At 55.1% G+C, this 22,655-nt stretch overlaps 1 protein-coding gene across 3 annotated transcripts in view; it reads left to right on the top strand.

The window, feature by feature from the left end:
* KCNQ4 (potassium voltage-gated channel subfamily Q member 4) overlaps positions 1-20,817 on the top strand; it is a 50,182-nt gene extending 29,365 nt beyond the window's left edge. Inside the window, exons 5-14 of one of the 3 annotated variants that reach the window (XM_037002332.2) lie at positions 393-518; positions 923-1,033; positions 1,220-1,315; positions 4,174-4,262; positions 5,963-6,124; positions 12,344-12,564; positions 14,241-14,340; positions 16,430-16,561; positions 17,951-18,080; positions 18,617-20,817. In XM_037002332.2, coding sequence (XP_036858227.1) covers positions 393-518; positions 923-1,033; positions 1,220-1,315; positions 4,174-4,262; positions 5,963-6,124; positions 12,344-12,564; positions 14,241-14,340; positions 16,430-16,561; positions 17,951-18,080; positions 18,617-18,829 — 1,380 coding nt within the window. In that variant the 3' untranslated portion in view covers positions 18,830-20,817. The other 2 variants (XM_073233738.1, XM_073233739.1) reach the window with 2 other exon arrangements.
* Positions 20,818-22,655: the final 1,838 nt, after the last annotated feature.

A 22,655-nucleotide genomic window follows, 5' to 3' on the forward strand; every position in this document is an offset into this window, starting at 1 on the left:
GCACCGAAGCCTGAAAGTTGAGCTTGGTGTGGGGGCAAGGTGGTCTGGGGGCTGAGGGCGAAGGGTTGAGGGTGGAACCTGGAGGGCCAAGGGCGAGGGCTGGGGTGGGGTGCGGCGGGTGAGGGGTGCGTCAGCAGTGTGCCCTGAGGTTCTGTGGGGGCCTGGTCCCGTCGGGAAGGCGGGGCCTCCTTGAAGGGCGGAGCTGAGACAGAAAGTGGGGCAGGGCTGCCTCCAGAGAATTCCGAGGGGTACTTTCATCAACCCTCCCAGAATACCTCCCAGAGGCCGATCTTCCACCTGCCCACCTCTCCCAGTGGGCGCAGCGTTCCCCGCTCGCTCAGCCCCCTCCGGCGGGGTCCTCCCAGTGCTCTCACTCGTAGCTGCCCCTGCAGGAGCTGATCACCGCCTGGTACATCGGGTTCCTGGTGCTCATCTTCGCCTCCTTCCTGGTCTATCTGGCCGAGAAAGACGCCAACTCCGACTTCTCCTCCTACGCTGACTCGCTCTGGTGGGGGACGGTGCGTAAGGGTCTGTGTAGGGCCGCCCTTCCCCCTGGGACCCTCCCAGTCTGACCACTGTGACTCCAACTCGGGGCTGAGTCAGCCTGTGCCTGCTAGGGCTGGGACCCCTGTAACCAGCCCCTGCATTTGCCCCTCACCGTGGCCCAGTGGACCTGCTTGTGCCCAGTCTAGTTCCCCATGTCAAGTCCTTGTGACCTGTACCTCTTCCCCTGACCAGCACAGGGGAGGGCCTCCCTTCTATGCTCCTAGCCAGCCCTTGTGACAAATCCTTGTAAGCAGCCCTGGTGGGTAACCATGGGGACCTTCTGCCCCATGATCAGGTTCCCCATGCCTGTGTTCCAATAAGCTCCTGTGGGTGGCCCTCATGACCAGCCCTGTGCCTAACCCATTTGTGTTCCCAGATTACACTGACGACCATCGGTTATGGTGACAAGACACCACACACATGGCTAGGCAGAGTCCTGGCTGCCGGCTTCGCCTTACTAGGCATCTCCTTCTTTGCCTTGCCTGCTGTGAGTCTTCCTCCACTTGGGCTCACCCAGCCTGGGACAGAAGGGTCCTGAGGGCAGACACTGCTAAGCCTCTATCCTGCGTTTGCATAGGGGTGGGACACCTCAGATTGGCAGGGATGGGGGCACTTTTGCCTCCTTTTCTGTCCCTACCACCACTGCATTCCCCCAGCTGGCCTATCCCCCTAGGGCATCCTTGGCTCTGGCTTCGCCCTGAAGGTACAGGAGCAGCACCGTCAGAAGCACTTCGAGAAGCGGAGGATGCCAGCAGCCAACCTCATCCAGGTACTGGAAACTCTGGGGGTCCCTGAGTCGAACCGTCGTGCCAGCTCTATGCTGACCCATGTGTCCCGGATTCACAACTGTGACTCCACTGGGAAGCTCAGAGAGCAGACATGACTTTTCCGGGCTCATGTGCCAAGTCAGGGACAGAGCTGGGATGCTGCCCGAGATTGTCAGGAATTCCCCCTGCACCACATGCTCAGTTTAGGGCTAGTCAGAGCTGCCCCATTGCCCAGCTCCAGCCCCAGTTCTATATGGCGGGAAGTGGAGTGGAGTCTGGACAAGAGGCCAAGGCCCCTGGTGGAAACCCAGCCCTGCTGCCCATCAGTAAACCTGCTCTGCTCCCAACACCAATGTACTGCTCACACACTCCCAAATGAATACTGTCATTACAAACCGAGATAAAAACCTTGAGAGAAAGAAACGATTCTCTGAAGAGCAGTTAACAAAGGACCTGGCCTGATCTGACCTTGAAGGACCCTGGGAAACTGATACTTGAGCTGAGAGCTGGAGGATGGGTAGGAGTTAACTAGGTGAATAGGCGAAGTGGCCGGGAGCATTCAAGGGACAGGAACAGCATGTGCAAAGGCCCTGTGGTGGAAGGGAGCATGGTGTGTTTAGTGAAGCTAATGAGGTTGGAACAGAGATCTCAGGGAGGAGTATACAGTGGAAGGTGCTGGACAGATGGCTGAGGCCCAGAGCTCAGGACCTCAGGGAGGAGATGAACATTTCATAAGAGCAATGAGGAACCACTGACAGGTATGAAGCAGGAGGAATGGGTGATGATCAGATTTGTATTTTGAAAAGTTAGGAATGGATTGGAGGGTGACCAGGTGTGTGTGGGAGACCAGATAAGAGGCTCTGGCAACAGTCTGGGCAAGGCAGGATGCTATGTGACTTGGACTAGGGTGGCAACAGGTAAGATGGAAAGAATTGGGAAGATTCTGCATAGTAGAGGTGAAATTAGTGGCATCAGGAGTGAGGGAGAAGGAGGTAGTGGGGTGATTTCCAGGCTTCTGGCTTGCCCAGATGGTAGTTGATGACCTTACTCGCTGGAGGGGGGACCAGATCTGGGGCATGAAGAATGTGGGTTTGACTGGAGCCTGTAGAGTCTGAGCGGCCTCTGAGATCCTCAGTGGCTATGTTGAGGAGGTGATATACAGGTCTGCAGCTGAGATGAGAACAACGTGCCGGGCAGAGGAATTTTGGAGCCCTTGCACATTCACAGTCATGAAACACTCAGCACAGATGGGCTTGCCTAGCAGGGAGAGGAAAGGCGGTCCAGAACTGGGCTTTTAGGAACCTCATCATCAGGCTGGATGGGCAGAGTTGGCCAAGGAGACAGAAGGAGCAGTTGGAGGGCTGGGGGAAACCCGGGAGTGTGTGGTCTAAGCTTCCCTCGCTTGCTGAGGTGTCCTGCCAGGGCCCAGGCTGAGGCAAGGGCACTGATTTTTTTGTGACTTGTCCCTCAGCCTTGGCTTCTCTCTACCAGGGTGTGTGCAAGAGAAACCCCCTTGGGAAGCAGATCAGGGAGTACTGGCACAGTCCTTCTCAGCCTGCTCCCCAGCGTGCCACACTCTCACCCTGCCACTTCAAGTCTCTTTAATTCCCCTTATCTCTCCCCAGGGTGGAACCGCTTCCCCCACCCTGCTATCTCCAGCCACCAGCCCAGCCTTTCCTTCTCAGTGTCCCTTGGGGCACAATGGCTGCTGTCCTCTGGGAGCTGGCCTTCCAAGGGGCATTGTAGGGACAGGCAGCTGGCACTGACCATGCCAAGAGACAGCTGGTATTGTGGTACCCATAATTAATGAGACAGCTCTGGCAGCTGCTCCCCAGCCCAAGCCAGGGGCCTAGGCAAGCAGGAAGTGAAAATATTCTTGTCCTGGGAGGGTGCCTGGTTGGTGACATCAGCAGTGGGCAGTCCCTTAAGGACAAGAGGCACTCAAAGAAGGGTGGCATCCAGGGCCCAATTCTGCTTTGTCCTGCCTGGCACCTCCCATGCCTCCTTGCCTTCACTGACTACCCCACTCACAGTCCCTCCTTGGCTCTTCTTTTTACCTGGAGGGAGAGGGACAGTCCTGACTCTTATCTGACCCTCATCCCTCCTGCTACAGAGGAAACTCTTGTAAGTCCATAGATACTGAGGGGTTGGTAGGTGATGCTCTTTCCTCCTTTCTCAACCCCATGGGCAGTGGCAGGCAGCTGAGAAAGATGGGGTGGGGTTACTATTAGTGATGATAATTCACTCAGCCAGCATTCATTCCCCACACATTTGCAGAACACCTACCATATGTCAAGAGGACACAGCAGTGATCAAGACATAGCTTATGGTCTAGGGGAAGAGAAAGACATTAGTCAAATAGACAAAGAATAGATATGTATAAGCTATGGTGACAGGAGACAATGCATGTTTAACAGGTGAACTTGATATTAAGTGCCTACCATGTGCCAGGCACAGCACTTGGCATTTAATGTACATTTGCTCATTTACTGCTCACAACACCCTGTAAGGTAAGTAGTAGTGTGTCCATTTCACAGATGAGGAAACTGAGGCTCTGCAGCTTCACTTTATTTGTCCACACTAGTAAGGGACAAAGCTAGGATTGGAAACCTACATCTGCCTGATGACAAAACCCCAGTTCTGAGCTCCTGGTCTCTCAGCCTCCTGCTCTGATGCTGACCTGCTCATCACCTTGGGGATGTCATTTCTCTCTGGGCCACTGTTTCTGTCTGGCCCTGCCAGTGGCTGTAGGATTAGAAGTGGCCTCTGGTTTCGGATCTATTTCAGCTGGCCCAAGGCCCAGGTTCTTTTGGAGGCTTTTCTGATGCCTTATCCCCCTTCCCTTCCCCCACATCACCAGGCTGCATGGCGCCTCTACTCCACCGACACGAGCCGGGCCTACCTGACGGCTACCTGGTACTACTATGACAGTATCCTTCCATCCTTCAGGTAGGCCCTGCTCCAGGGGGAAGTGGGTGGTGGTGGGGGGGGCTGGTGGTAATGGCCCTTGGGGAAAAGTGACTGGGGCTCAGCTCTGGAAGGTGGGAAAGGGGCGATGGATCCCAAAGGAGCATCTGGGTCAGGCTCTGCAGATCCTATGTAACCCGGAGCCCAGAGTGTCCTCTCTCCCACTCTGCTATGCCAGGGAAGGTGGTGGACACTGGACACAGGGCATGAGGTGGAGCCCTGCCCCGCTGGCTGAGCCCTGAGTCCTGCAGTCCACATGCTCACCCCATAGTTGATGCCTGTCAGGGCAGTGGTATAGCCAGCTCATCTCCCCTCGGTGCCAGCCACTGCCAGCCTGGAGTGTTGCAGCTGGGCAGCGCAAGGGTGGTATGGGCAAGAACGTGTGTGTCAGAGTTGGGTGCAAGGACTGCCCAGCAGCCCTGCGTGTGAATGTGTACCTACTTTCACTGTGCCAAGCAGCAGCCTTGGAGCCCGGAAGTGGGTTTGCCCCTCTGGCCCAGGCTGGGGTAAGACAGCAGTGGGTGGCTCCATGCAGGGGATTATTAATAGCACCACCAAGGTTTATGAGACCAGGTGCCTGGTCAGGCCCTTGGGCAGGAATGAAGACCGTGGCACATGGCTCAGCCCCACGTGCAGGCAGGCAGCAAGTGCAGCCGGGCCAGGCTGCTGGGCTCAGCACTCCTGCGGGTGCCTTTTTTGCCTCATTAGTTCTCCAAGAGCAGCTGTTGCATGATCCCACTCCCTCCCACACCTGGCTGTCCCCCTCCCTGCTCCCTCTGAACCCCAAGGGCTTTCCAGGGAAGAAGGAGGAGAGAAGGGTCTGGAATCACACTGGTCCCTCCATCTCTCTACCTGGCCGAGGCAAGCTCCCACCTCCCAGACAGTGATAGTGTTCAGATTAGAAGGAGCCTGCCTTTCCCGGAGGAGCCCTGAGGACTTAAGGCCAGGCCATGGGGAGTGGGGCAGGAGCTGGTTTGTTTAGGAATACGTGTGAGAGGGAGGGAAGATGGGCGGGGAGTGGTCTTGGATCTTCTGGTAAGAGGACAGAACTTGGTTTAGAGATTCTGGGTCACATGGGCCTCCTTCTTCCTGGACCTCAGTTTGCTCATCTGTACAATGGGAAGGCAGAGAGGAGCGAGCTCCTTCTTGGGTTATGGAAACAGGGGAGTTAGGAAGAAGCTGAGCCTCAAGTCTAGTCTTTACGAACTCAGTGGCAGGAGTGAATCTGCAGGAGGAGGAAGCTGGGCTAGTTACCCTATCAGGTCTCCCTCCTCAGGCTCCGTTTCCACTTAAAACCTAGTCAGAGCAGGAGGGTGAGGATTTGAGGGCTACTGCTGGCCTCTAGGTAGGCACAGTTCTATGTCCAGGCACTCAGCTTGATAAGCAGAGGAAGCGGGAATGAAGTCCCATTTGTTGCCTTGTCAGGGTGCCCTTGAGTTGTGCCCAGCCTGCACAACCATACATGGCATCCCTCAGAGTTTCCCAGGAACTGAATGTAGAAAGGCAGAGAGGAGGGTTAGTCTCTCCCACCTGCTGTTCCTGCCTATTCTGGCCTGGGCTGTTTGCTGAGTACCTCTAGAGAGGCAGAGCCTAGCAGGATCTGAACTCAGGAGCCCAGCACCCGCCAGGTGAGGGGGTGCTGCCAGAGCCCTGCCTGCTGCTGATGGTGCCCTCTCCTGCAGAGAACTGGCCCTCTTGTTTGAGCACGTGCAACGGGCCCGCAATGGGGGCCTACGGCCCCTGGAGGTGCGGCGGGCGCCAGTACCTGATGGAGCGCCCTCCCGTTACCCGCCCGTTGCCACCTGCCACCGGCCAGGCAGCGCCTCCTTCTGCCCTGGGGAAAGGTAGGGGCCCCCCAGGGCCGCCGCCTCCTCTTGCTTCTCCTCGTCCTTTTCCATTCTGTCTCATCCTCTCTCAGATCTGTCTCCAGCCACTATGTGGGTGTCTGGGCCTGTTCTGGGGACTCCCAGGCCTTGTCGCGGGGCCTGGGCAGTTGCCATCAGATGGCCTGACAGGTACAGACCGAGAGCCTCTCTGGAGAGGCCAGGCTGGACTTGCCTTCTAGTCACCTGGGGTTTCCAGGGTCTGACCGGGGTGACGTCCACACCATCCTTTCCATTACCTTGTCCATTCACTCCATTGTCCTCTTTCTTTCTCTGTTTCCACGTTCCCTCACTCTTCCATCCCTGCACCCCCATCCCTCCTGGGAAGCTGGAGAGAGGAGGAGGCCACTGGCCACAGGTGCTTACGGCTCAGGTAATCGTGGGCTCCATTCTGGGGTGTGAGGGCAGGGAACCCCCTCCCCCAGCATGTTCCTCTAGAAGGGGCTTGACAGTGAACTCGCCTCTCAGGAACGAGATGCCAGCTGGAAAGAGAGCTCTGTGACTAAGATCCGCTGTAGGACCTACGTAAACTCAACCAATGAATGATGCTCTTGTCTTGTACAGACCTTGCCCGCAGCTTTGCTGATCCCAGAGGGGTCACCTGGGATTCTCGCACAATGCCCTTCTTCCTTTGCTGCTCCCAACAGTCTCTTTCCCCTTGATCTGTCTCTCCTGGAGCTTTTTGCATCTTGAAAGAAGAACAAAGAAAGAACAATGCTTACCCCACATAAACGGTTACCAATAGTGGAATTTCAGGTGTATTTGGATAAGGCTGCTCCTGTAGAGGTGTGGCTTTAAGGCCAAGGATTCAATCCCCCTCATTTCTTCTCTGTCCCCTGCCCATCTCTGTTTTGTCTCATCTTCACACATCATTCCTGAATCAGGTGGCCCTCTGGGCCTTGAGCTTCAGGTGTGATTCTGAGCCCTAAGCCCAGAACAAGGGAGGGGAGAAGAGGTGAGCCACTCGGTGATAAGAAGGAAGCAGTGTGGTGAAAGCTCGCCCTTGCCACCTGATGCTGTGTGACCTTGAGAAAGTCCCTGTGTCACTCTGAGCTTCTGGGTCCTGGGCAACAGTTAGGCTGATCCGGGCTCTGGGTTCTCTGGGTTTCTGGAATGGAAAGGGCCTGGGGAATGGAGAGGAGGGGATTTTGGTTCAACGAATCCTGGAAGCAGCATTCCTTCCCTGTCCTCAGTGAGGCACTTCAGGCTAGGGGCAGGGCAGGCAAGTGGGTGGAGAGAAGGAGCCTGTCCAGATCTGGGGCTGGAGGGAGCAGGGACATGTCTGGCCAGGTCAGGCTGGTTGCTGCCTGGAGGAGAGTCCATGGGGTTGCCTGACTCAGAGTCTGTCACTGTCTGAAGGCCCTTCATTGTTATCCTCATCCCCGTACAACTGTGGCTTACAGGTAGAAACTCAGAAATACCGGTGTCTGCGTAACCCTGCCCAGGGCCTGAGCAGGGGCTCTCGGTCTCACCTCGCCTGAATAGGAAGGCACTGAGAATGGAGATTAGCCTGGAGCCCAGCTGCTGTACCACCCTCACAGCTGCTCTGGGTCTCTGGGCCCCCTAAGACCTAGGAACAGGTTACTGCTAAGGCTTCGGCGATCACTAATTCTCAGCCTGTGTGTGTCTGCCTTAGACACATGGCTGGGACTCACGGTGATGGTGGTAGAGTGTTCCTTCTTCTCAGGGACCCTAGGGGACTGAGCTGTGACTTCTGGATCAGTTACTGGGCTCAAGCCAAATGGCCATATCCTTAATCTTGGCTGTGTGGGCCCTATGGTGTGGGTGCCCAGATAGGACATCCCCCCCATCCCCCTCAACATACACATACACACACTTGGTGGCCACACACTTAGTGATGCTTTTGGGTGCATGCAGGCCGAACATGTTTCCAGGACAAGACACAGGGCTTCCTGGGGGATGGCATTGCCAGGGCCAGCACCTCCTTTCTTTGGGGTTTTGCAGTGAGGTGCCACTGACCCCCTGTGTAAGATGGTGTTTCTCAAGGCATGGTCCACTGACCTCCTACATCAGCACCCTCTGGGGCTGGACCTCTCCCCAAGCCCACATAAGAATCTCTGAAGAAGAGACACAGAATTCTGCATATTTAACATGCTCCCCAGGAGATCCTTATGCAAATCTTGAGAACGGCTGCATCCTGGCTGCATCCTGGTGATGAACGCTGGAGGATGATTTTCATGGGGGGTCCTTCTCTCCCACCAACCACAGGAGGCCAGTCCCATCCTGGCAGCTCCCTTACGCCCTGACTACCTGCCTCCTTCCCACTAACTTCTGTTTGTGTCTTGTTCTCAACTTTCCAGCCAGATGTTTAGTAATAAACGGAGTTTCTTTCGGATCCACGCCAGCTGGAGACCGAGGTACCCCCTCGCCTGCTCCTCCGGTCCCCACTCCTCCTTGCCCCGCCCAGTTCCGGGGCTGGAGAGGGGGACAGGATGGGCCAAGGACAAGGTGCATGTGCCTGCCGCCTGCCTTCTGCTTTGGGGCCCCGATGAGCCCCAAACCTTCCTGGGGATGTCTCTGCCAGGTCTGGGGTCATGGGCCTGGCACCCAGTCTGTCAGGAGGGACATGTACAGTAGCCTTGGGATAAGTTCTGGCTCTGCCACTGACCCCCTGTGTAATCTTGACCAAATTGCTTCCCTACTCGGGACCTCAGTTTCCCATCTGTAGAATGGGAAAATTGAACTAGAGGCTCTCTGAAGGTCCTTCCCACTCTGACTTTTGTCATGTCTTGGGTTTAGCTTACTGTCTCCCCGTTGCCCACCTTGAGACCTAGCAGATGCCTGAAGGAGCTGGAATTGGAGCCTCCTTTGCTAACTCCAGAGCCCAACTCTTTTAGCTGCATCACCACTACTTTCCTTGGCACCAGCCCTGTGCCAGGCCCTGCACTAGGGACACAGTGGTGAATAAAACATGGTGCCTGGAGAATTGCAAAGAGTAATTAATTGCTATGTGCAGTGATGAATGCAGCCAAAGGAGGAAGCAGTGGGGCTGCGGAACCTGGGTCAGGTACTTCACCCAGAGGAGGCCCCAAAAGGAGCAGGCACGAGTCAGGGCATTCCGAGATCAAGAAAGCAGCACACGCCAAGGTGAGGAGGTGAGAGAGAGCACAGTGCCGGGAAGGAGCAGGCGGCCTGGCACCACCAGATCAGAGAGCCGAGGGCTCAGGGGCTGAGCTGGGTCATGAAGAACAGGCAGGGCCCGGGCAGAGAGGCCAGGGATGAGGCTGTGGCAGTTCTAAAGAGAAGGACTCTGTGCAGCTCTGGCTGGGGTAGGCCGCCTCTGTTCCCCTATGAGGTTGGCCTCTGGCAGGCAGATGGAGTCCTTAAAAAATTCCTTGTGGAAGTAAGTATGGGGCTGAGTCCAGGAGGGCAGGCAGCAGGCAGCCTATGCCCAGAGCTGGCTTTCCCCAACAGGACAGTCCCATCCAGGCCCACCCATCCACCTCCCTGGTACCAGCTGACCCCTTAGATTAGTTTTCTGACCTCAGCATTGTTAACATTTTGGGCTGGACAAGTCTTTGTTGTGGTGGCTCATTACATGCATTGTTTAGTGGCATCCCTGGCCTCTACCCAGTAGATGCCAGGAGCACCCCCTAGGGTGACAACCAAAAATGCCTCCAGGCATTGCCAAATGTTCCCTAGTGAGCAAAATCACCCCCAGTGGAGAACCACCACCTTAACTGCTTGTCCTGGAGAAGAACACAGTCTCTGAAGTCAGAAAAAACTGGGCTCCAGTCCTTGCTTCATCCATAGGCACTCAGTGACCTTGGGGGCATCATTTCACCTCTCTCCCCATCTACAAACCAGGGATGGCTTATGAAGCCCACCATGTGGCTGAGAGAACTACAGGAACTGCACAAGCCAGGCAGTCAGACAGGATCTGTGTGTTCTAAGGAACCTGGGGAGGCAGGAGCTCTTTTGATGTCCACCATGTGCTAGGTTTCTTTCCATTTTCTTTGAGCTTTTAGCTCCAGAGAGGCTGACATGATCCATTTTCTGGGCCCTGCCCAAGGAGCTGGAATCCAGGGCCACCCCTGGGAAAACAGTGCCTTCTTACATTGAAGAGGAGCCCAGGGCTTCTGGCTGGCTGGAAAGTTACAGAACCCCATAAACCAGGCTGGAAGCTCCTTCAGCCATTACAGAGTCAGAGCTGGAAAGGGACCTTTCAGGACCTCTAGTGCAAGCCTCCAGACCCCATCCTCCATAAGTCCTACTGAGTGCAAACTCAGTCTTGCTCGCATACTTCTCATGATGGGGAGGTCACTCCTTTCTTCCAGAATGGAAGTGATTGTGCTGGGTGCAGAGATCCGGAATTCCTGGCCCTTGGATGAGGGTCAGGGCCTTCTCCATCCCTTTGTCTTCCTCTCCGCCTTGGAGGAGTGGAGGGCAGAGGGATGGGTTGCACGGGCTGGGTGGGTGGGCGGTGCCTGCCAGCATGAGAGCCCGAAGGAATGGCTCTGCAGAGGAAAGTTTGGGAGAGCCAGCCTCAAACTTTGGTTGGCATCTTTGGGATGCATTGAGGGGATCCTGGGCCAGCAAACAGCATGCTGGACTGCAGGGCCATCCCATCCTTCCCTTCTAATATCTTAAGGGCCCCAGTCCATGACCTATAACCTCTTCCCTCTGGGCAGAGGATCCTACTCCTAAGGATGGCTGTACATCCTGGCTGCCTTCCTGAAGGTGCCCCTGGTTTGAGATCTTTCTCACCTCAGCATCTTGGCCCTGTACCCTATATCCCATGCCCTGGGCATGGGAGACCCCCAGCTCCCACCCAACCCTGAAACCAGAATCTGTCCTCTGCTCAACCCTTGATCTGAAAGTCCCTGAGAGAAGGTGGCACAGTCTCCTCCCCCAACCTCTGTCTCACCTCAGGCCTCCTCAAAGACTGGCTGGTGCTCTCCTGAGCTAGGGCCCCAGACATTTGGGTGGAGGGGCCCCTAACCCAAATGCCACAGCAAGAGGCAGTGGTGACACCCCATGGTGTGGGATGGGGGAATGTTTGCATAGGTCCTATTCAAACAGCGGTAACATGGTCCTTGAACCTCTTGGACACAGAGTTACTCTACCAGGTTTTGGCTGACCAGGGCCTGTCTTGGGCAAACTGAGGCCTCCCTGTACCTGTCTTCCTCTGAGGTTTGGGGGATGTGATGGTGAGCTGGGGTGTGGGAAGGGAAGTCTGAGCATAGGCACAGACATGCACATGTATGTTCACAGGCATACAGACACGTGTAGGTGCAGTTGAACTGGGGGCTCAGTAGGCAGTGGGGGCTGTGGCACTGGGAGGGAGAGCCTACAGTCACATGGGCAGGACGTTAGTCCAGGTGGGCAGAGCTCAGGCAGGGGAGACTTCATGGGGAGGGCAGGCACCAGGCATGTCCTGGGCATACATGTGGGCTCAGCAGCTAGACCCATAGTGCTAAAGCCCCTCAGTGGCCTGGCACACTGCACACCCCTAGAGGTGCTATTTATTCCGATGTCTATGTGTTGGAGGCCTTTGGGATTTTCTAGTGCACCGCCTGCATAGCTCTACCGGGTCTGAAAGCCTGAAAGCCATGACTTCACCAGTGTGGGGTCAGAGAACTCCAGCAATGGGTAGAGGAGGCAGGTATACACTGATACGTGTACACACATATGAACACATGCACACGCACTGGTACCTGGGTACCACATTGTCACAGGTGCGCACACACACAGCCTCAGCTCCACACAACCCACCCTGTGTCCAGTGGGCCCCTGGAGGCCTCCTCAGTGTGCAAGGCTGGGTGAGCTTCTTCATCTCTCAGCACCCTCCAGCTCCGCCTGCCCACCTGGACCAGGCCCAGCTCTCCTGTCCTTCCATCTGTCTGACTCCCTTCCTGGGTTTTTCTCACTCCTTCCACTCTGACGTTTGTCTCCTGTGCACCCCTTGTCTGTCCAGGCAATGAGGGGTGGGAGGCGGGGTGGGGGGAGGGCATCTGCCCAGACTGACCCTAGATCAGTTTCTGGGAGGAATCAGGGTCCCCTCACCACACCCTTGTCCCACCCCAGGAAGTCTCCATTTGGTGGAGAGTTAAGACCCAATAGCTGCCCAAGTCACAAGCCAGCTGTGTCCCCCCTCACACTCACCCCTGCTCTGGCTCACTTGGCTCTCCACTACCTGCCCCCGGCCCATCCTGCCAGCAGTCGGATGGGCATCAAAGACCGCATCCGCATGGGCAGCTCGCAGCGGCGGACGGGCCCCTCCAAGCAGCACCTGGCACCTCCTCCAATGCCTGCGTCCCCGGGCAGCGAGCAGGGGGCTGAGGCCAGCAGCCCTACCAAGGTGCAGAAGAGCTGGAGCTTCAATGACCGCACACGCTTCCGGGCCTCTCTGAGACTCAAACCCCGTGCCTCTGCTGAGGGTGAGCCCCTGGGGGCCGGCTGGGGGCAGCAGCACAGGGCCAGAACCTGGGCTGGACGGGGAAAGACTCAGCTCTAGTCCCAGCTCTGCAACAGGGGACCGTCTTTGGGCATCAGTCTTCTGGTCTGTAAAATGGGCATCAGAATACCTGCTTTGCTGGGCTCCAGACTGACAATCAAATGAGAATGCAGAGGGTAGCGTTTCGTAGTGTTAGGAGTGCAGACTTTGGAGCCAGGCTGCCTGGCTTTGAATCCTTTGCCATTTATCTTGGGCAAGTAACCTAATCTCTCTGGCCACATTCTCCTCACCTGTGAAATGAGGACAATAATAGAAACTACTTCACAGGAACTACATCTCAGCAGGTGAGCAGAAGAGCTTTCCGAACACAGCGTCTCCCCAAAGCGAGCTGCCTGACAGATGTGCTTGGGAGGGGCCGCGGTCCATACCTGAGGGGCCATACCTGTGTACAGCCTAATACACATCATCTCTTTCCTTCTCCCAACAACCCTAGGAAGTAGGTTCTGTTCGCACCCCTGTTTTACTGATGTGGAGACTGAGATCTCTCAACTAATAAGTGGCAGAGCTGCTGTCCTCAGTGAGGTGTGTCCAGCTCCAGAGCCCACACTCCCCACCCTGCCCCTCTTCATGCCCTTCCCCAGCCTGCAATTATGAGGCTGTGAACCTGGGGAGCAGGGTTGCTTTTTTAGATTCTAGCTCTGCTCTGACTTCAGTAAGGCACTGTGACTTAGGCAAGATACTGCCCCTCTCTGTGCTTCAGTGTCCAATTCTGGAAAACAAGAGGATAGGACCAAGTGCTCTGGAAGACTTCTCCCAGCTTTGACATGCTTAAGGCCCCTGGGTGGGAAAAAGAAGGGGCAGGAGACAGGATAGAGGATGGGGACAGGATGCCTTAGAGGGAGGGGGACCCAGCCATGCTACCTCTGTCTGTGCTGTGTCAGGCCCCATGCTGCTGACTGACTCAGGCCTTTTCTGGAAGGTCACAGAATCCTACAAACCAGTCTTTGGGAGGTGCTGACCCACAGGAGCCTGGGCATGGCTAATGCCTGGGGCCTCCTCTTTCCTGCCCAAGAAGCTGCCTGGCTTCTCATCCCCTCTTGCACCTGGCAGGGCCAGGATAGCATCACCTTTCTGTGCAATGTAGGGCAGTAGTCTCAGAGAAACTGTTTCTCTCACCTGGGGGAAGGAAAAATGACTTGCTTTAGGGACCTGCCCCAGCAGCAGAGCTGGGCACAGGAGCCAGCCTCTGCTTCCTTCCCTCTTGGCTGAAGGGTAAGACTGTGTGTGTATTACATGCAAAGGCCTCAAGTCCCTTTTCTCTGGGGCTCACTGTCCCGCTTGGTGGGCAGGACCAGTGGGGCTTCCTTCAGGGCTGTGTGCAGTTTGTTCCAAGGCGCACCAGATGTGCCCTCCAGCAACTCCCACTCTCCTGGCCACCAGGCAGATGTTTACCCTGACTGGCCATAGGCAATGAACTGGTATTTTCTGTCCTGGGTAGTGCAACAAGGTCTGGTTGGCCTTGTTCCGCCAGGAAGGTGCTGGGCCCTTTCTAGGCCTCCTTCTCCCTCTCAGTACCTCTAAGGGTGGTTTGGCATGTGGTGGTACGGGTTAGGAGTGGCCCTTTCTGCTGCCACCACCTGGGTTCCCCCAACTTTCCAGAGGGCCCCTCAGAGGAAGTGGCAGAGGAAAAGAGCTACCAGTGTGAGCTCACGGTGGACGACGTCATGCCTGCTGTGAAGACGGTCATCCGCTCTGTCAGGTGAGACCGAGGCCTATGATGCCCCCCCGCCCATCGTCTGCCACCCACTGCTGCTCCCCATCTGTGGTCTGCCCTCATGGCCAGACCTGGCCTAGCTCCCAGGCATGCCAGCTGCTACCCACCTGGCACCCTTTGCAATGCTGGTTGGCAGGGACCCTGGAGTGTGGGTGGGGTGGGGAGGTGGCATGTGGCTCCCAGCAGGCTTTGTACGTCCTCTTCATGTCTGCAGGGCTGGCTGGGTGGGGTGGTGGGCTCGGCTGCCCATCATGGTTCCTCTCTTCATGCCCACACTGTCCTCTCTGCTTCTCTCCCCTTCTGCTTTACGTCAGGCTCTCTCTCTCTCTTCCTCGCTCCGCATCCATTATTGCCTCCCATGTCTCTGTCTTGATGCACTCTCCCCTCCATCTCTGTGTCTCAGTTCTCATCTTCCTTTTGCTCTGGGTCTCAAACTTTCTCTCTCTTCTTGGGTGTCTTGACCTCAGCCTGTCTGTCTCCCATAGGACTTCCTTTTGAGCAGTACTTTTCAAACCACAGGTTACAACAGTTTGAAATCAACTTAGTGAAATAAATTTAGCAGGCCATAGTCAGCATTAAAAAAAAAAAGAATAGAACAGAAAATAGAATGCACCCCTCACAGTAAAGATAAATATTCATGGAACTTATATTTCAGGGGTGTGTGTGTGTGTGTGTGTGTGTGTGTGTACTGGTTTCTGATGTAAAATGCATTTCTTATGGTGGGCTTTGGTCAAAAAGTTAGAAAGCATCTGCCCTACTAGCTTGCTTCCTGCCTTGACATATTAGGGGATCAGCATCTCCTGGGCCCTTTAGCCGTGGCCCCGCTGTGGGTCTGGCCCACAAACTCCTTGGCATGGAGTCCTGGCCTAGACTCTTCCCAGCCTGCAGCTCTAGCTCCTTCACCCCCAGGCCTTCCAGACTCACCTCCTCTCTTCCCCAGCTGATGCACCTGAACATAAGCTTCTTCCCTTGTGTTCCTTTCAAAATCAGAGTCGGCCAGACCCCTGACCCCCATCCCATACACACTCTCTAGAGACTCTGAGGCCTTTTCCCACCCTCTTTTTATACACCCTGTCTCTCCCTTCCCAGTGACCAGCTACTGGAACACAATTCCTCAGCTGCCACCTGACCCAGGTCAGCTCTCCTCAGCCATCCCACAGACCCCTCACACCCAGCATGCCCCACCTCTCCATGCTGCTGCCCCCTCCCAGCTTAGGCCCATTCTCCACACAGGCTGGCAGGGCATCACGCTACAGCAGAGGAAGAACTTCCTCTTCCCACCCCAACTTCCCACTGCCTAGTCTCTGCCAGGGATACAGGGCTCTTCAGGGTACCCCCGGCCCCCAGCCTCCTGCTCAAAGCCAGGCTCTTTCCCTTAAATGCCCTACTCCTCACCCTGGTGGGTTGACCCCTTGTCTTCATACCCTGTTGCAGCTCCTCTGAACTGAATCTCACTTACACACCTCCATGCGTGTCTATGTCCAGAGAGCCTCCCTTCATCCCCCTCCTCTTGGCCATGTGACTGGGAAGCATCACTCTCTAGACTTATCCCTGACCCCCAGACCTCCCCAGCCAAGGTCTCTCTTCTCACCATCTCCAGCCCCTTTCTCCACCCTTATCACCCCATAATTGTGTGTCCTCTCTGTTTCCCACCCCAGAGCAGGGCTTCTGAGGCCAGGGAGTGGCTCTGATGCCCCTTGGGCAGCCAGAGTCCAGCACAGCAGTGCTAACAAGCATTTGTGGAGCGAATGCAAGAAGTCTTCCTCCGAGTTATTGTCATTGGCAGCGTACACAGATGCCTGCCCTGTGTCCCACCTCGTAGAGAGAAACCATCCCAGTCTTGCCTACCAGGCGAATGTGACTGCAGACACAGGCACATTAAAACATACCAAACAAAACTAAGGGGCAGTGGGTGGGAGGGTGTTGAGTAGGTAGGGAGGCTGAGAGACCCAGTGGAGGCTGTTTATGTGGCCCAAGCAAGGGGTGCCCTGGTGCTGGACAAGGGGTAGCAAAGGGACGGAGAGGGGGCTGGAAAAGAATCCCTTCCCTCTGAGATCCCCCCCTCCCACAACAGGATCCTCAAGTTCCTGGTGGCCAAAAGGAAATTCAAGGAGACGCTGCGACCATACGACGTGAAGGACGTCATCGAGCAGTACTCAGCAGGGCACCTGGACATGCTGGGCCGGATCAAGAGCCTGCAGGCTCGGTGGGTGCGCCCACCCTCGACGGGGGAGGTGGGCAGGGAGGCCGCGGCCGGATCCTGAATCGACGACCGCGGGCTAGAGCCTGTCTACCAAAGCCCGAAAGGAGCCCCGAGCGCCCCCTAGGGGCCGTTGTGGCAGCTGGAGTTTCAGGCCTGGGCAAGGCTTCCGGCTTGAGGCTCTTGGCTGAGTCCAGAAGGCCCGCCAAGCTCCTTGTCTTGGGCCTGAAGAACCACCCAGCCATTTCTGATGTCCAGCCTAGAGATGATGCAGACGGGGACCAGAGTGGCAGCAGTGGAGGTGGGGAGAAATAGTCAGATGCTAGATATATTTTGAAGGTAGAGTTGACAAGGTTTTCTGATGGGATGTAAGAGAAAAAGAGAATAAAGGATAAAGCCAAGGCTTGAGCAGGAGGAAAAAGTTGCCATTTTTTGGCATGGGGAGGGCAACGGGTGGAGTCAGTTTGGATCAGGAGAGTTGAGGTGTGTTGGAGTTATGATGCCCACCAGGCATCTAAGTGGATGTTGATCTCGTGGTGGGATTGAGGAGTCTGGAGTTCAGAGGAGAGATGTGGGCTGGAGATAAGAGATTTGGTGTCAACGGTGCATAGAGCAATTGAAAATCTGGAACTAAAGACATCACTTAGCGGGAGTAAGTGGAGAGAAGAGGTCCCAGAAGTGTTGGGTCTTGCAATGTTTAGAGGTTGTAGAGATAAAGGAGGAGGAACTAGCAAAGGAGACTGAGAAGGAGTCGTCAGTGAGAAGGAAATGGGGAGAGGAGAACCAGGAGAGGGTGGTTTGGGGGAATCCAAATGGAAAAAGTGCAGGAAGAAGTGATCAACTGTGCAGAGCACTGCTAATAGGTCAAGTGTAAAGAGGGCTGAAAAACTGGTCATCAAATTCAGCCACACGGGGCCTATTTGGAACCTTGACAAAAGCAGTTTTGGTGAAATGGTGGGAATGAAGTCTGAGTGGAGAAGGTTTAAGAGAGAAATTGGAGCTAGAGGATAGAGAGAACACTGTCAAGAATTTTGCTGTAAAGGAGAGCAGAAAAATAAGGTAGGATCAGCTCTAGCCTTGTCTACCTTATAACTCACATTCCCCCTTGTGTCTCTCCCTCTGTTCCCACTCTCCCATTTCCCACCTGCCCTCCCATCAGGCAGTTGTTTTACTTGTTATGCTGTGTGTTATGCTTTTGCTTAGTTGGGAAACCCTCAAAGCAGCGGCTGGGTCCCTCCATCCAACTTGGTTTCCTTTCGGCAGGGCAAAAGGCCCCTCCCCTCAGGCTGCCCCTCTCACCAATGTAGGCTCTGTCTCCTCTTTCAGCGGGCAACCTAGAATTCTTGGGGAGGGAGTGTGATGTGTGGGCCCTGTGACGGTTCTTTTTCTCCACAGGGTGGACCAGATTATGGGCCGGGGGCCCGGGGACCGGAAGGCCCGAGAGAAGGGCGACAAGGGGCCCTTGGACGCGGAGGCAGTGGATGAAATTAGTATGATGGGACGCGTGGTCAAGGTGGAGAAGCAGGTGAGTGTGGGATGGAATCTCGCTGGTATAGCTGAGCTGGTCGTCGACGGAGACGCTCTGGAAGGCCGTAGGGACAGGAACAAGGGGAGGATGCACTTCTCAGAGCCACAGCCCAGAGCACCCGCCACGGAGGTCCAAGCAGGGCCCAAGCGGCCCCAGCCCTACCGATCCGCGCCCCACAGATAAGCCCTGCGTGCCAGGAAGCTCACCCACCTTCTCCTGCCAAGCCCCGCCCCTAGGTTGGTAGCGTCACAGGTAAACCTAAGTCCCATCTTCATTTAACCCCACCTCAGGTGTCCCTATCCCAACCAATCACAACTAAATTTTGCTCCGGGAATAAACTACTTTCCCAGCTTCGTCCCACTCTCCGGCCAAGCTCCCCTTTCCTGCCGCCCCTCCCCAGCCAAGTTCCGCCTCCTAGCCTCGCTCCGCCCCAATCTCCGCCCCTATCCCCGCTCAAGCCCCGCCTTCAGTGGCGCCCTAAGCCCGTCCCCAACCCCAGCTAGGCCCCGCCTCCAGCTGCGCCCCGCCCCCAGGTGCAGTCCATCGAGCACAAGCTGGACCTGCTGTTGGACTTCTACTCCCGCTGCCTGCGCTCTGGCACCTCGGCTAGCCTGGGCACCGTGCAAGTGCCGCTCTTCGACCCCGACATCACGTCCGACTACCACAGCCCTGTGGACCACGAGGACATCTCCGTCTCCGCACAGACGCTCAGCATCTCCCGCTCGGTCAGCACCAATATGGACTGAGGCGCTTCTCAGGGGTTGGGACAGCTCACCGCCAGCCCCAGGACCGGGCGCTCGGACCCGCCCTGTGAGGCCTCCGGACTCCGCTCGGACTTGAACTTGCTGCCTCACGGGGAGAGAGGCCACACACAGTATTGAGCTGCCTGGGTGGGCAAGATACCGGCTGTGGGTACGAGCAACCCGCCCCACCTCAGGAGCGAGAGATGCCAGTTCGCTCGGCCGGCAGCAGTAGCGGCTGCCCCGAGGCCTCTGGGCCCCCCATTGCCCTGCCCGTTTCCATCAAGGCCCGGCATAGCTTGCCAGGCAGGGGCACTGCCCCGGGAGTGGGAGTGGGGCGCTGGGTACCTGGGCCCTGACCTAGCTTCCAGCTATGCAAGGTGAGGTCTCTGGCCCGCCCTTCAGACAGAGCAGGGAGGGAAGCCCTCCTGCCAAGTCCCTGCCCCACTTGGGGGTGGGCCCAAGGTGCCACCACAGGTACCCACAAGCACAGGACCCTGCCACAAGGCAGATGGGCACCATATATGCAAACTATGTTAAATATGCAACTTTGGGGACCCCCATGGGGTCCCTCTGCCCCTCCCCCATTGGGAGATGGGCCCCCAGCTTTAGCTGGTCTCAGGCGGCTTGGCCATGACCTCCATCCCCCTCTTTGGCTTACCCCCTCCTTCTCCCCCTACCTACCCAGCCAGTATGGGGCCAGTTTCTCCCTTGCTTCCCCAAGGGCAGTGCCTGGGCCTTTCTTTCCATTTGCAGGTGTCCCTCCCTGTCCCCCAGGGGCACCTTCCTGCTGGCTGTTCACTCCCCTCTTTGACCCTCAGGACACCTTTGACAGCACAAGCTTCTGTATTCCCCTCCAAACCTCGCATAGACAATGCTCCCATGGTCACACAAACATGTCCCTCTAGTCCCACAGACATGCAGACACACACAATCATGCACACTTGGAGACATGAGCACAGAGCCACTCAGCCATTCTGGGCCTCTCAGCTGATGACAGTGGGCTGGCCTTGCAGGGTGATGTCCACTAAGAGGAAGCCTGCCACTCCATTTGGGTGGGAGAGAGAACTCTGAGGTGACCCCAGGTCTTTCCAGGCACAACTCCAGAGCTTTAGCAGCTCCCCTTTCTCAAGAAGATCTACTCCTCACTGGTTCAGGAGCCATAACTGCTGCCTCTGCCTGCCCCCAAGGGCGCTCTTCAGCATCCCCACAGCATAACTCAGTCCTAGACCTCCGGGGCCTGGACAGCACTGGAAAGACCCCAGGCCCTTGCCCAGGTTGGTTATCAGGCCTGCTTCTGTCTAGGTTTGCCCCCTTCCTTGTCACTCTAATTCTCAGAGAGAATAATAATTCTCTTTTTTGGTAGGCACCACTCTGCATCTGGCATTCACACGCACTGTTTCCCCTCCTTCCATACCCATCTCTTCACTTCAGTTGACAGCTCTCCATGCTGGTATAATCCCCCCACCCCCCATCCACTCCAGGCCCCTAGCACCTCTTTGGTATCCCTACCCCTTTGTCCCTCTTCTACAAAGCCAATGCAGATGGCAGGAGGGTGATGGGTAGTGGACCAATGGTGACCCCCCTGTAGGGTGCCAGGGAACAAGGGGCTTGGGCCCAGCTGCCTACATCTCATGATTGGGGATCTGCATGCACCAGCACCAGGGCTGGGGTTGGATCTTGCTCAGTCCCATGGTGCCCAGCCTCTGCCCCAACAGACCCTTTGCATGTGACCATCACGTCCTGGATGGAGCCTCTCCTGGCTCACCTCACCTGCACTGCACTGTCCCCAGAGAGCCACCCCTCCACCCCCTCAGAAACAGAGCTGTGGAGAGGGACAGGAGAATGGGATTACCCTATGACCAATGGAGACTTGGGAAGAAGCCCTCCCTCCTTCCAGATCGAAGTTCCCCCACCAACCTGGTTCGTGGATATGCAAGTACCTCACTTTATAAGTTAACTTATTAACTTATTGGTTTCATTAAAGTTTTCAGTAGGAAGTGTTTGGTCTTGGCTGTCCAGTGGCTGTCCGGTGAAGCACTAGGTCTGGGGGTGGGGATGAGAAGATTTGGATTAATCAGGACTCTTTTGGCTGTAAATAACAAATAGCCCATTATGGCTTAAACAACAATAACAAAAGGAATTTATTGGCCTAGATAACTCAACGATCCAGGGGAGAGAGAGGTTTAATTCCAGTCAGAGCTAGATCTAGGTGCTTAAATATGTCAGGGATCTGTCTTCTGTCTCAGCCTTCCTTTCAGGGAGTCTGACCTCTCAGGATGACTCCCAGCACTTCCAAATTTACTTTCTTTTGGCTTAGTGCCCTAGGGAAAAGTGAGTATCACTTTCCTAATAGTTTGTATCAGTCAGGGTCCAGGCAGGAAAATAGAAACTACACTAGGTTTCTTAACAGAGAGAAGTTACTGTAGGGAATGGGTTACATTGATGTAGGTGGGCTGAAAGAACAAGGTGAACACTGAACTAAGCTAGAGAAAAATCATTGCAGAAAGCAGCTAACACTCTTAAGGCTGCAGGAATATAGGGAAGAGGTTGGATTAACAGAACCCACAAGCTTGATTGGGGGGCCCTAGAGTGCCAGGGCTCAGAGGTCTCAAGAGGAGGTGCTGTCTGGCTGGTGCTAGTACCTCTTAGGGGATACAGTGAAGCTTGCCTGGGAGGGCAGAAGAAAAGTTGAGGGCTGGGATCAACAGTTGTTGATAAGGTTAGTAAGCAAAGGAAGAAGGAACCCTCCGTTTCTCCTGCCTTCGAATCTTTCACTCATGCCCCTTTTTGTCAAAGCCAACTAACAAAGGTAACGTGGTTTGCAGAGTCCGAGGCCCGGTATCATAGAGCAGAGTACAGAAGGCTGCATTTGGAACTAAAAGGCAATAGCTCAAAAGCTGGCACTGTCCACCTCTTTGGACACTTAGTACCCATACACATCAATACACACATATTTGAACTTCCTCTATCAACAGTAGTTCCCACCTAATAAGAAGAAACTATCCTGTGTGCAAAAGAAGACATTCTAATGCTCTCCTCTAAAACACAAAGTCCAATAAATGTATCCCTCTTCAGGGCTTAGTCATCAAATCCATATTTGGGTGATGTTAATTACTCCTCTAATTGAGTCACAAGCTTATGCAGCAAAACAAACTGTAAAGTTAGCAATGACTTATAATCTTTACAAAACAGAATAGGGGAAAAGCAGGAGGGAGGGGAAAAGTATATAAAACAACAGCGAACAAGAAGAAAATACACGTAGCTGCAAAAGGCCTATTGTGACTGCCGTAGTTCATATGCATATGTATATATATTATATGTGTGTGTGTGTGTGTATATATATATATATTCACTAATTGAGTAATATCTACATATGTGTTCTCTCTATATATTTTACTAATGGAGTAAATGTGTGTGTGTGTGTGTGTGTGTGTGTGTGTGTGTGTGTGTGTGTGTGTATAAAACTTCTTTCTTCCACTGTCCTTCTGTGTTCCCTTTGCTCAGCCAGGGCCTCTGTTAGCTGGGGTTCTTTGCATGGTGGAGTGACTCATATAATCATTCCTGAAGGGTCGGAATCTTCAGTTGTCCAGCATAGTTTTGGGGGCCACGACTTTTGGCTAACTTTTACTATTGTACATTGAAGTGCTGAGAGGGACCTTAGAGCATCTCCTGGGTTCTGGGCCTAGTCCTCTTCACCTTTATTGTGTGGTATAGTATCCCAGTTTGACCTGAATGGTCAGAGGTAAGGATCGGTCAGGCAACCCGTACATTAATTCTTTCTTTGCTTATTGGTTTAGTGGCATGATGAGCCCAAAATGGCCAGTTATAA

Source organism: Manis javanica, chromosome 4 (genome assembly GCF_040802235.1).
Source record: "Manis javanica isolate MJ-LG chromosome 4, MJ_LKY, whole genome shotgun sequence".
NCBI lineage: Eukaryota > Metazoa > Chordata > Mammalia > Pholidota > Manidae > Manis > Manis javanica.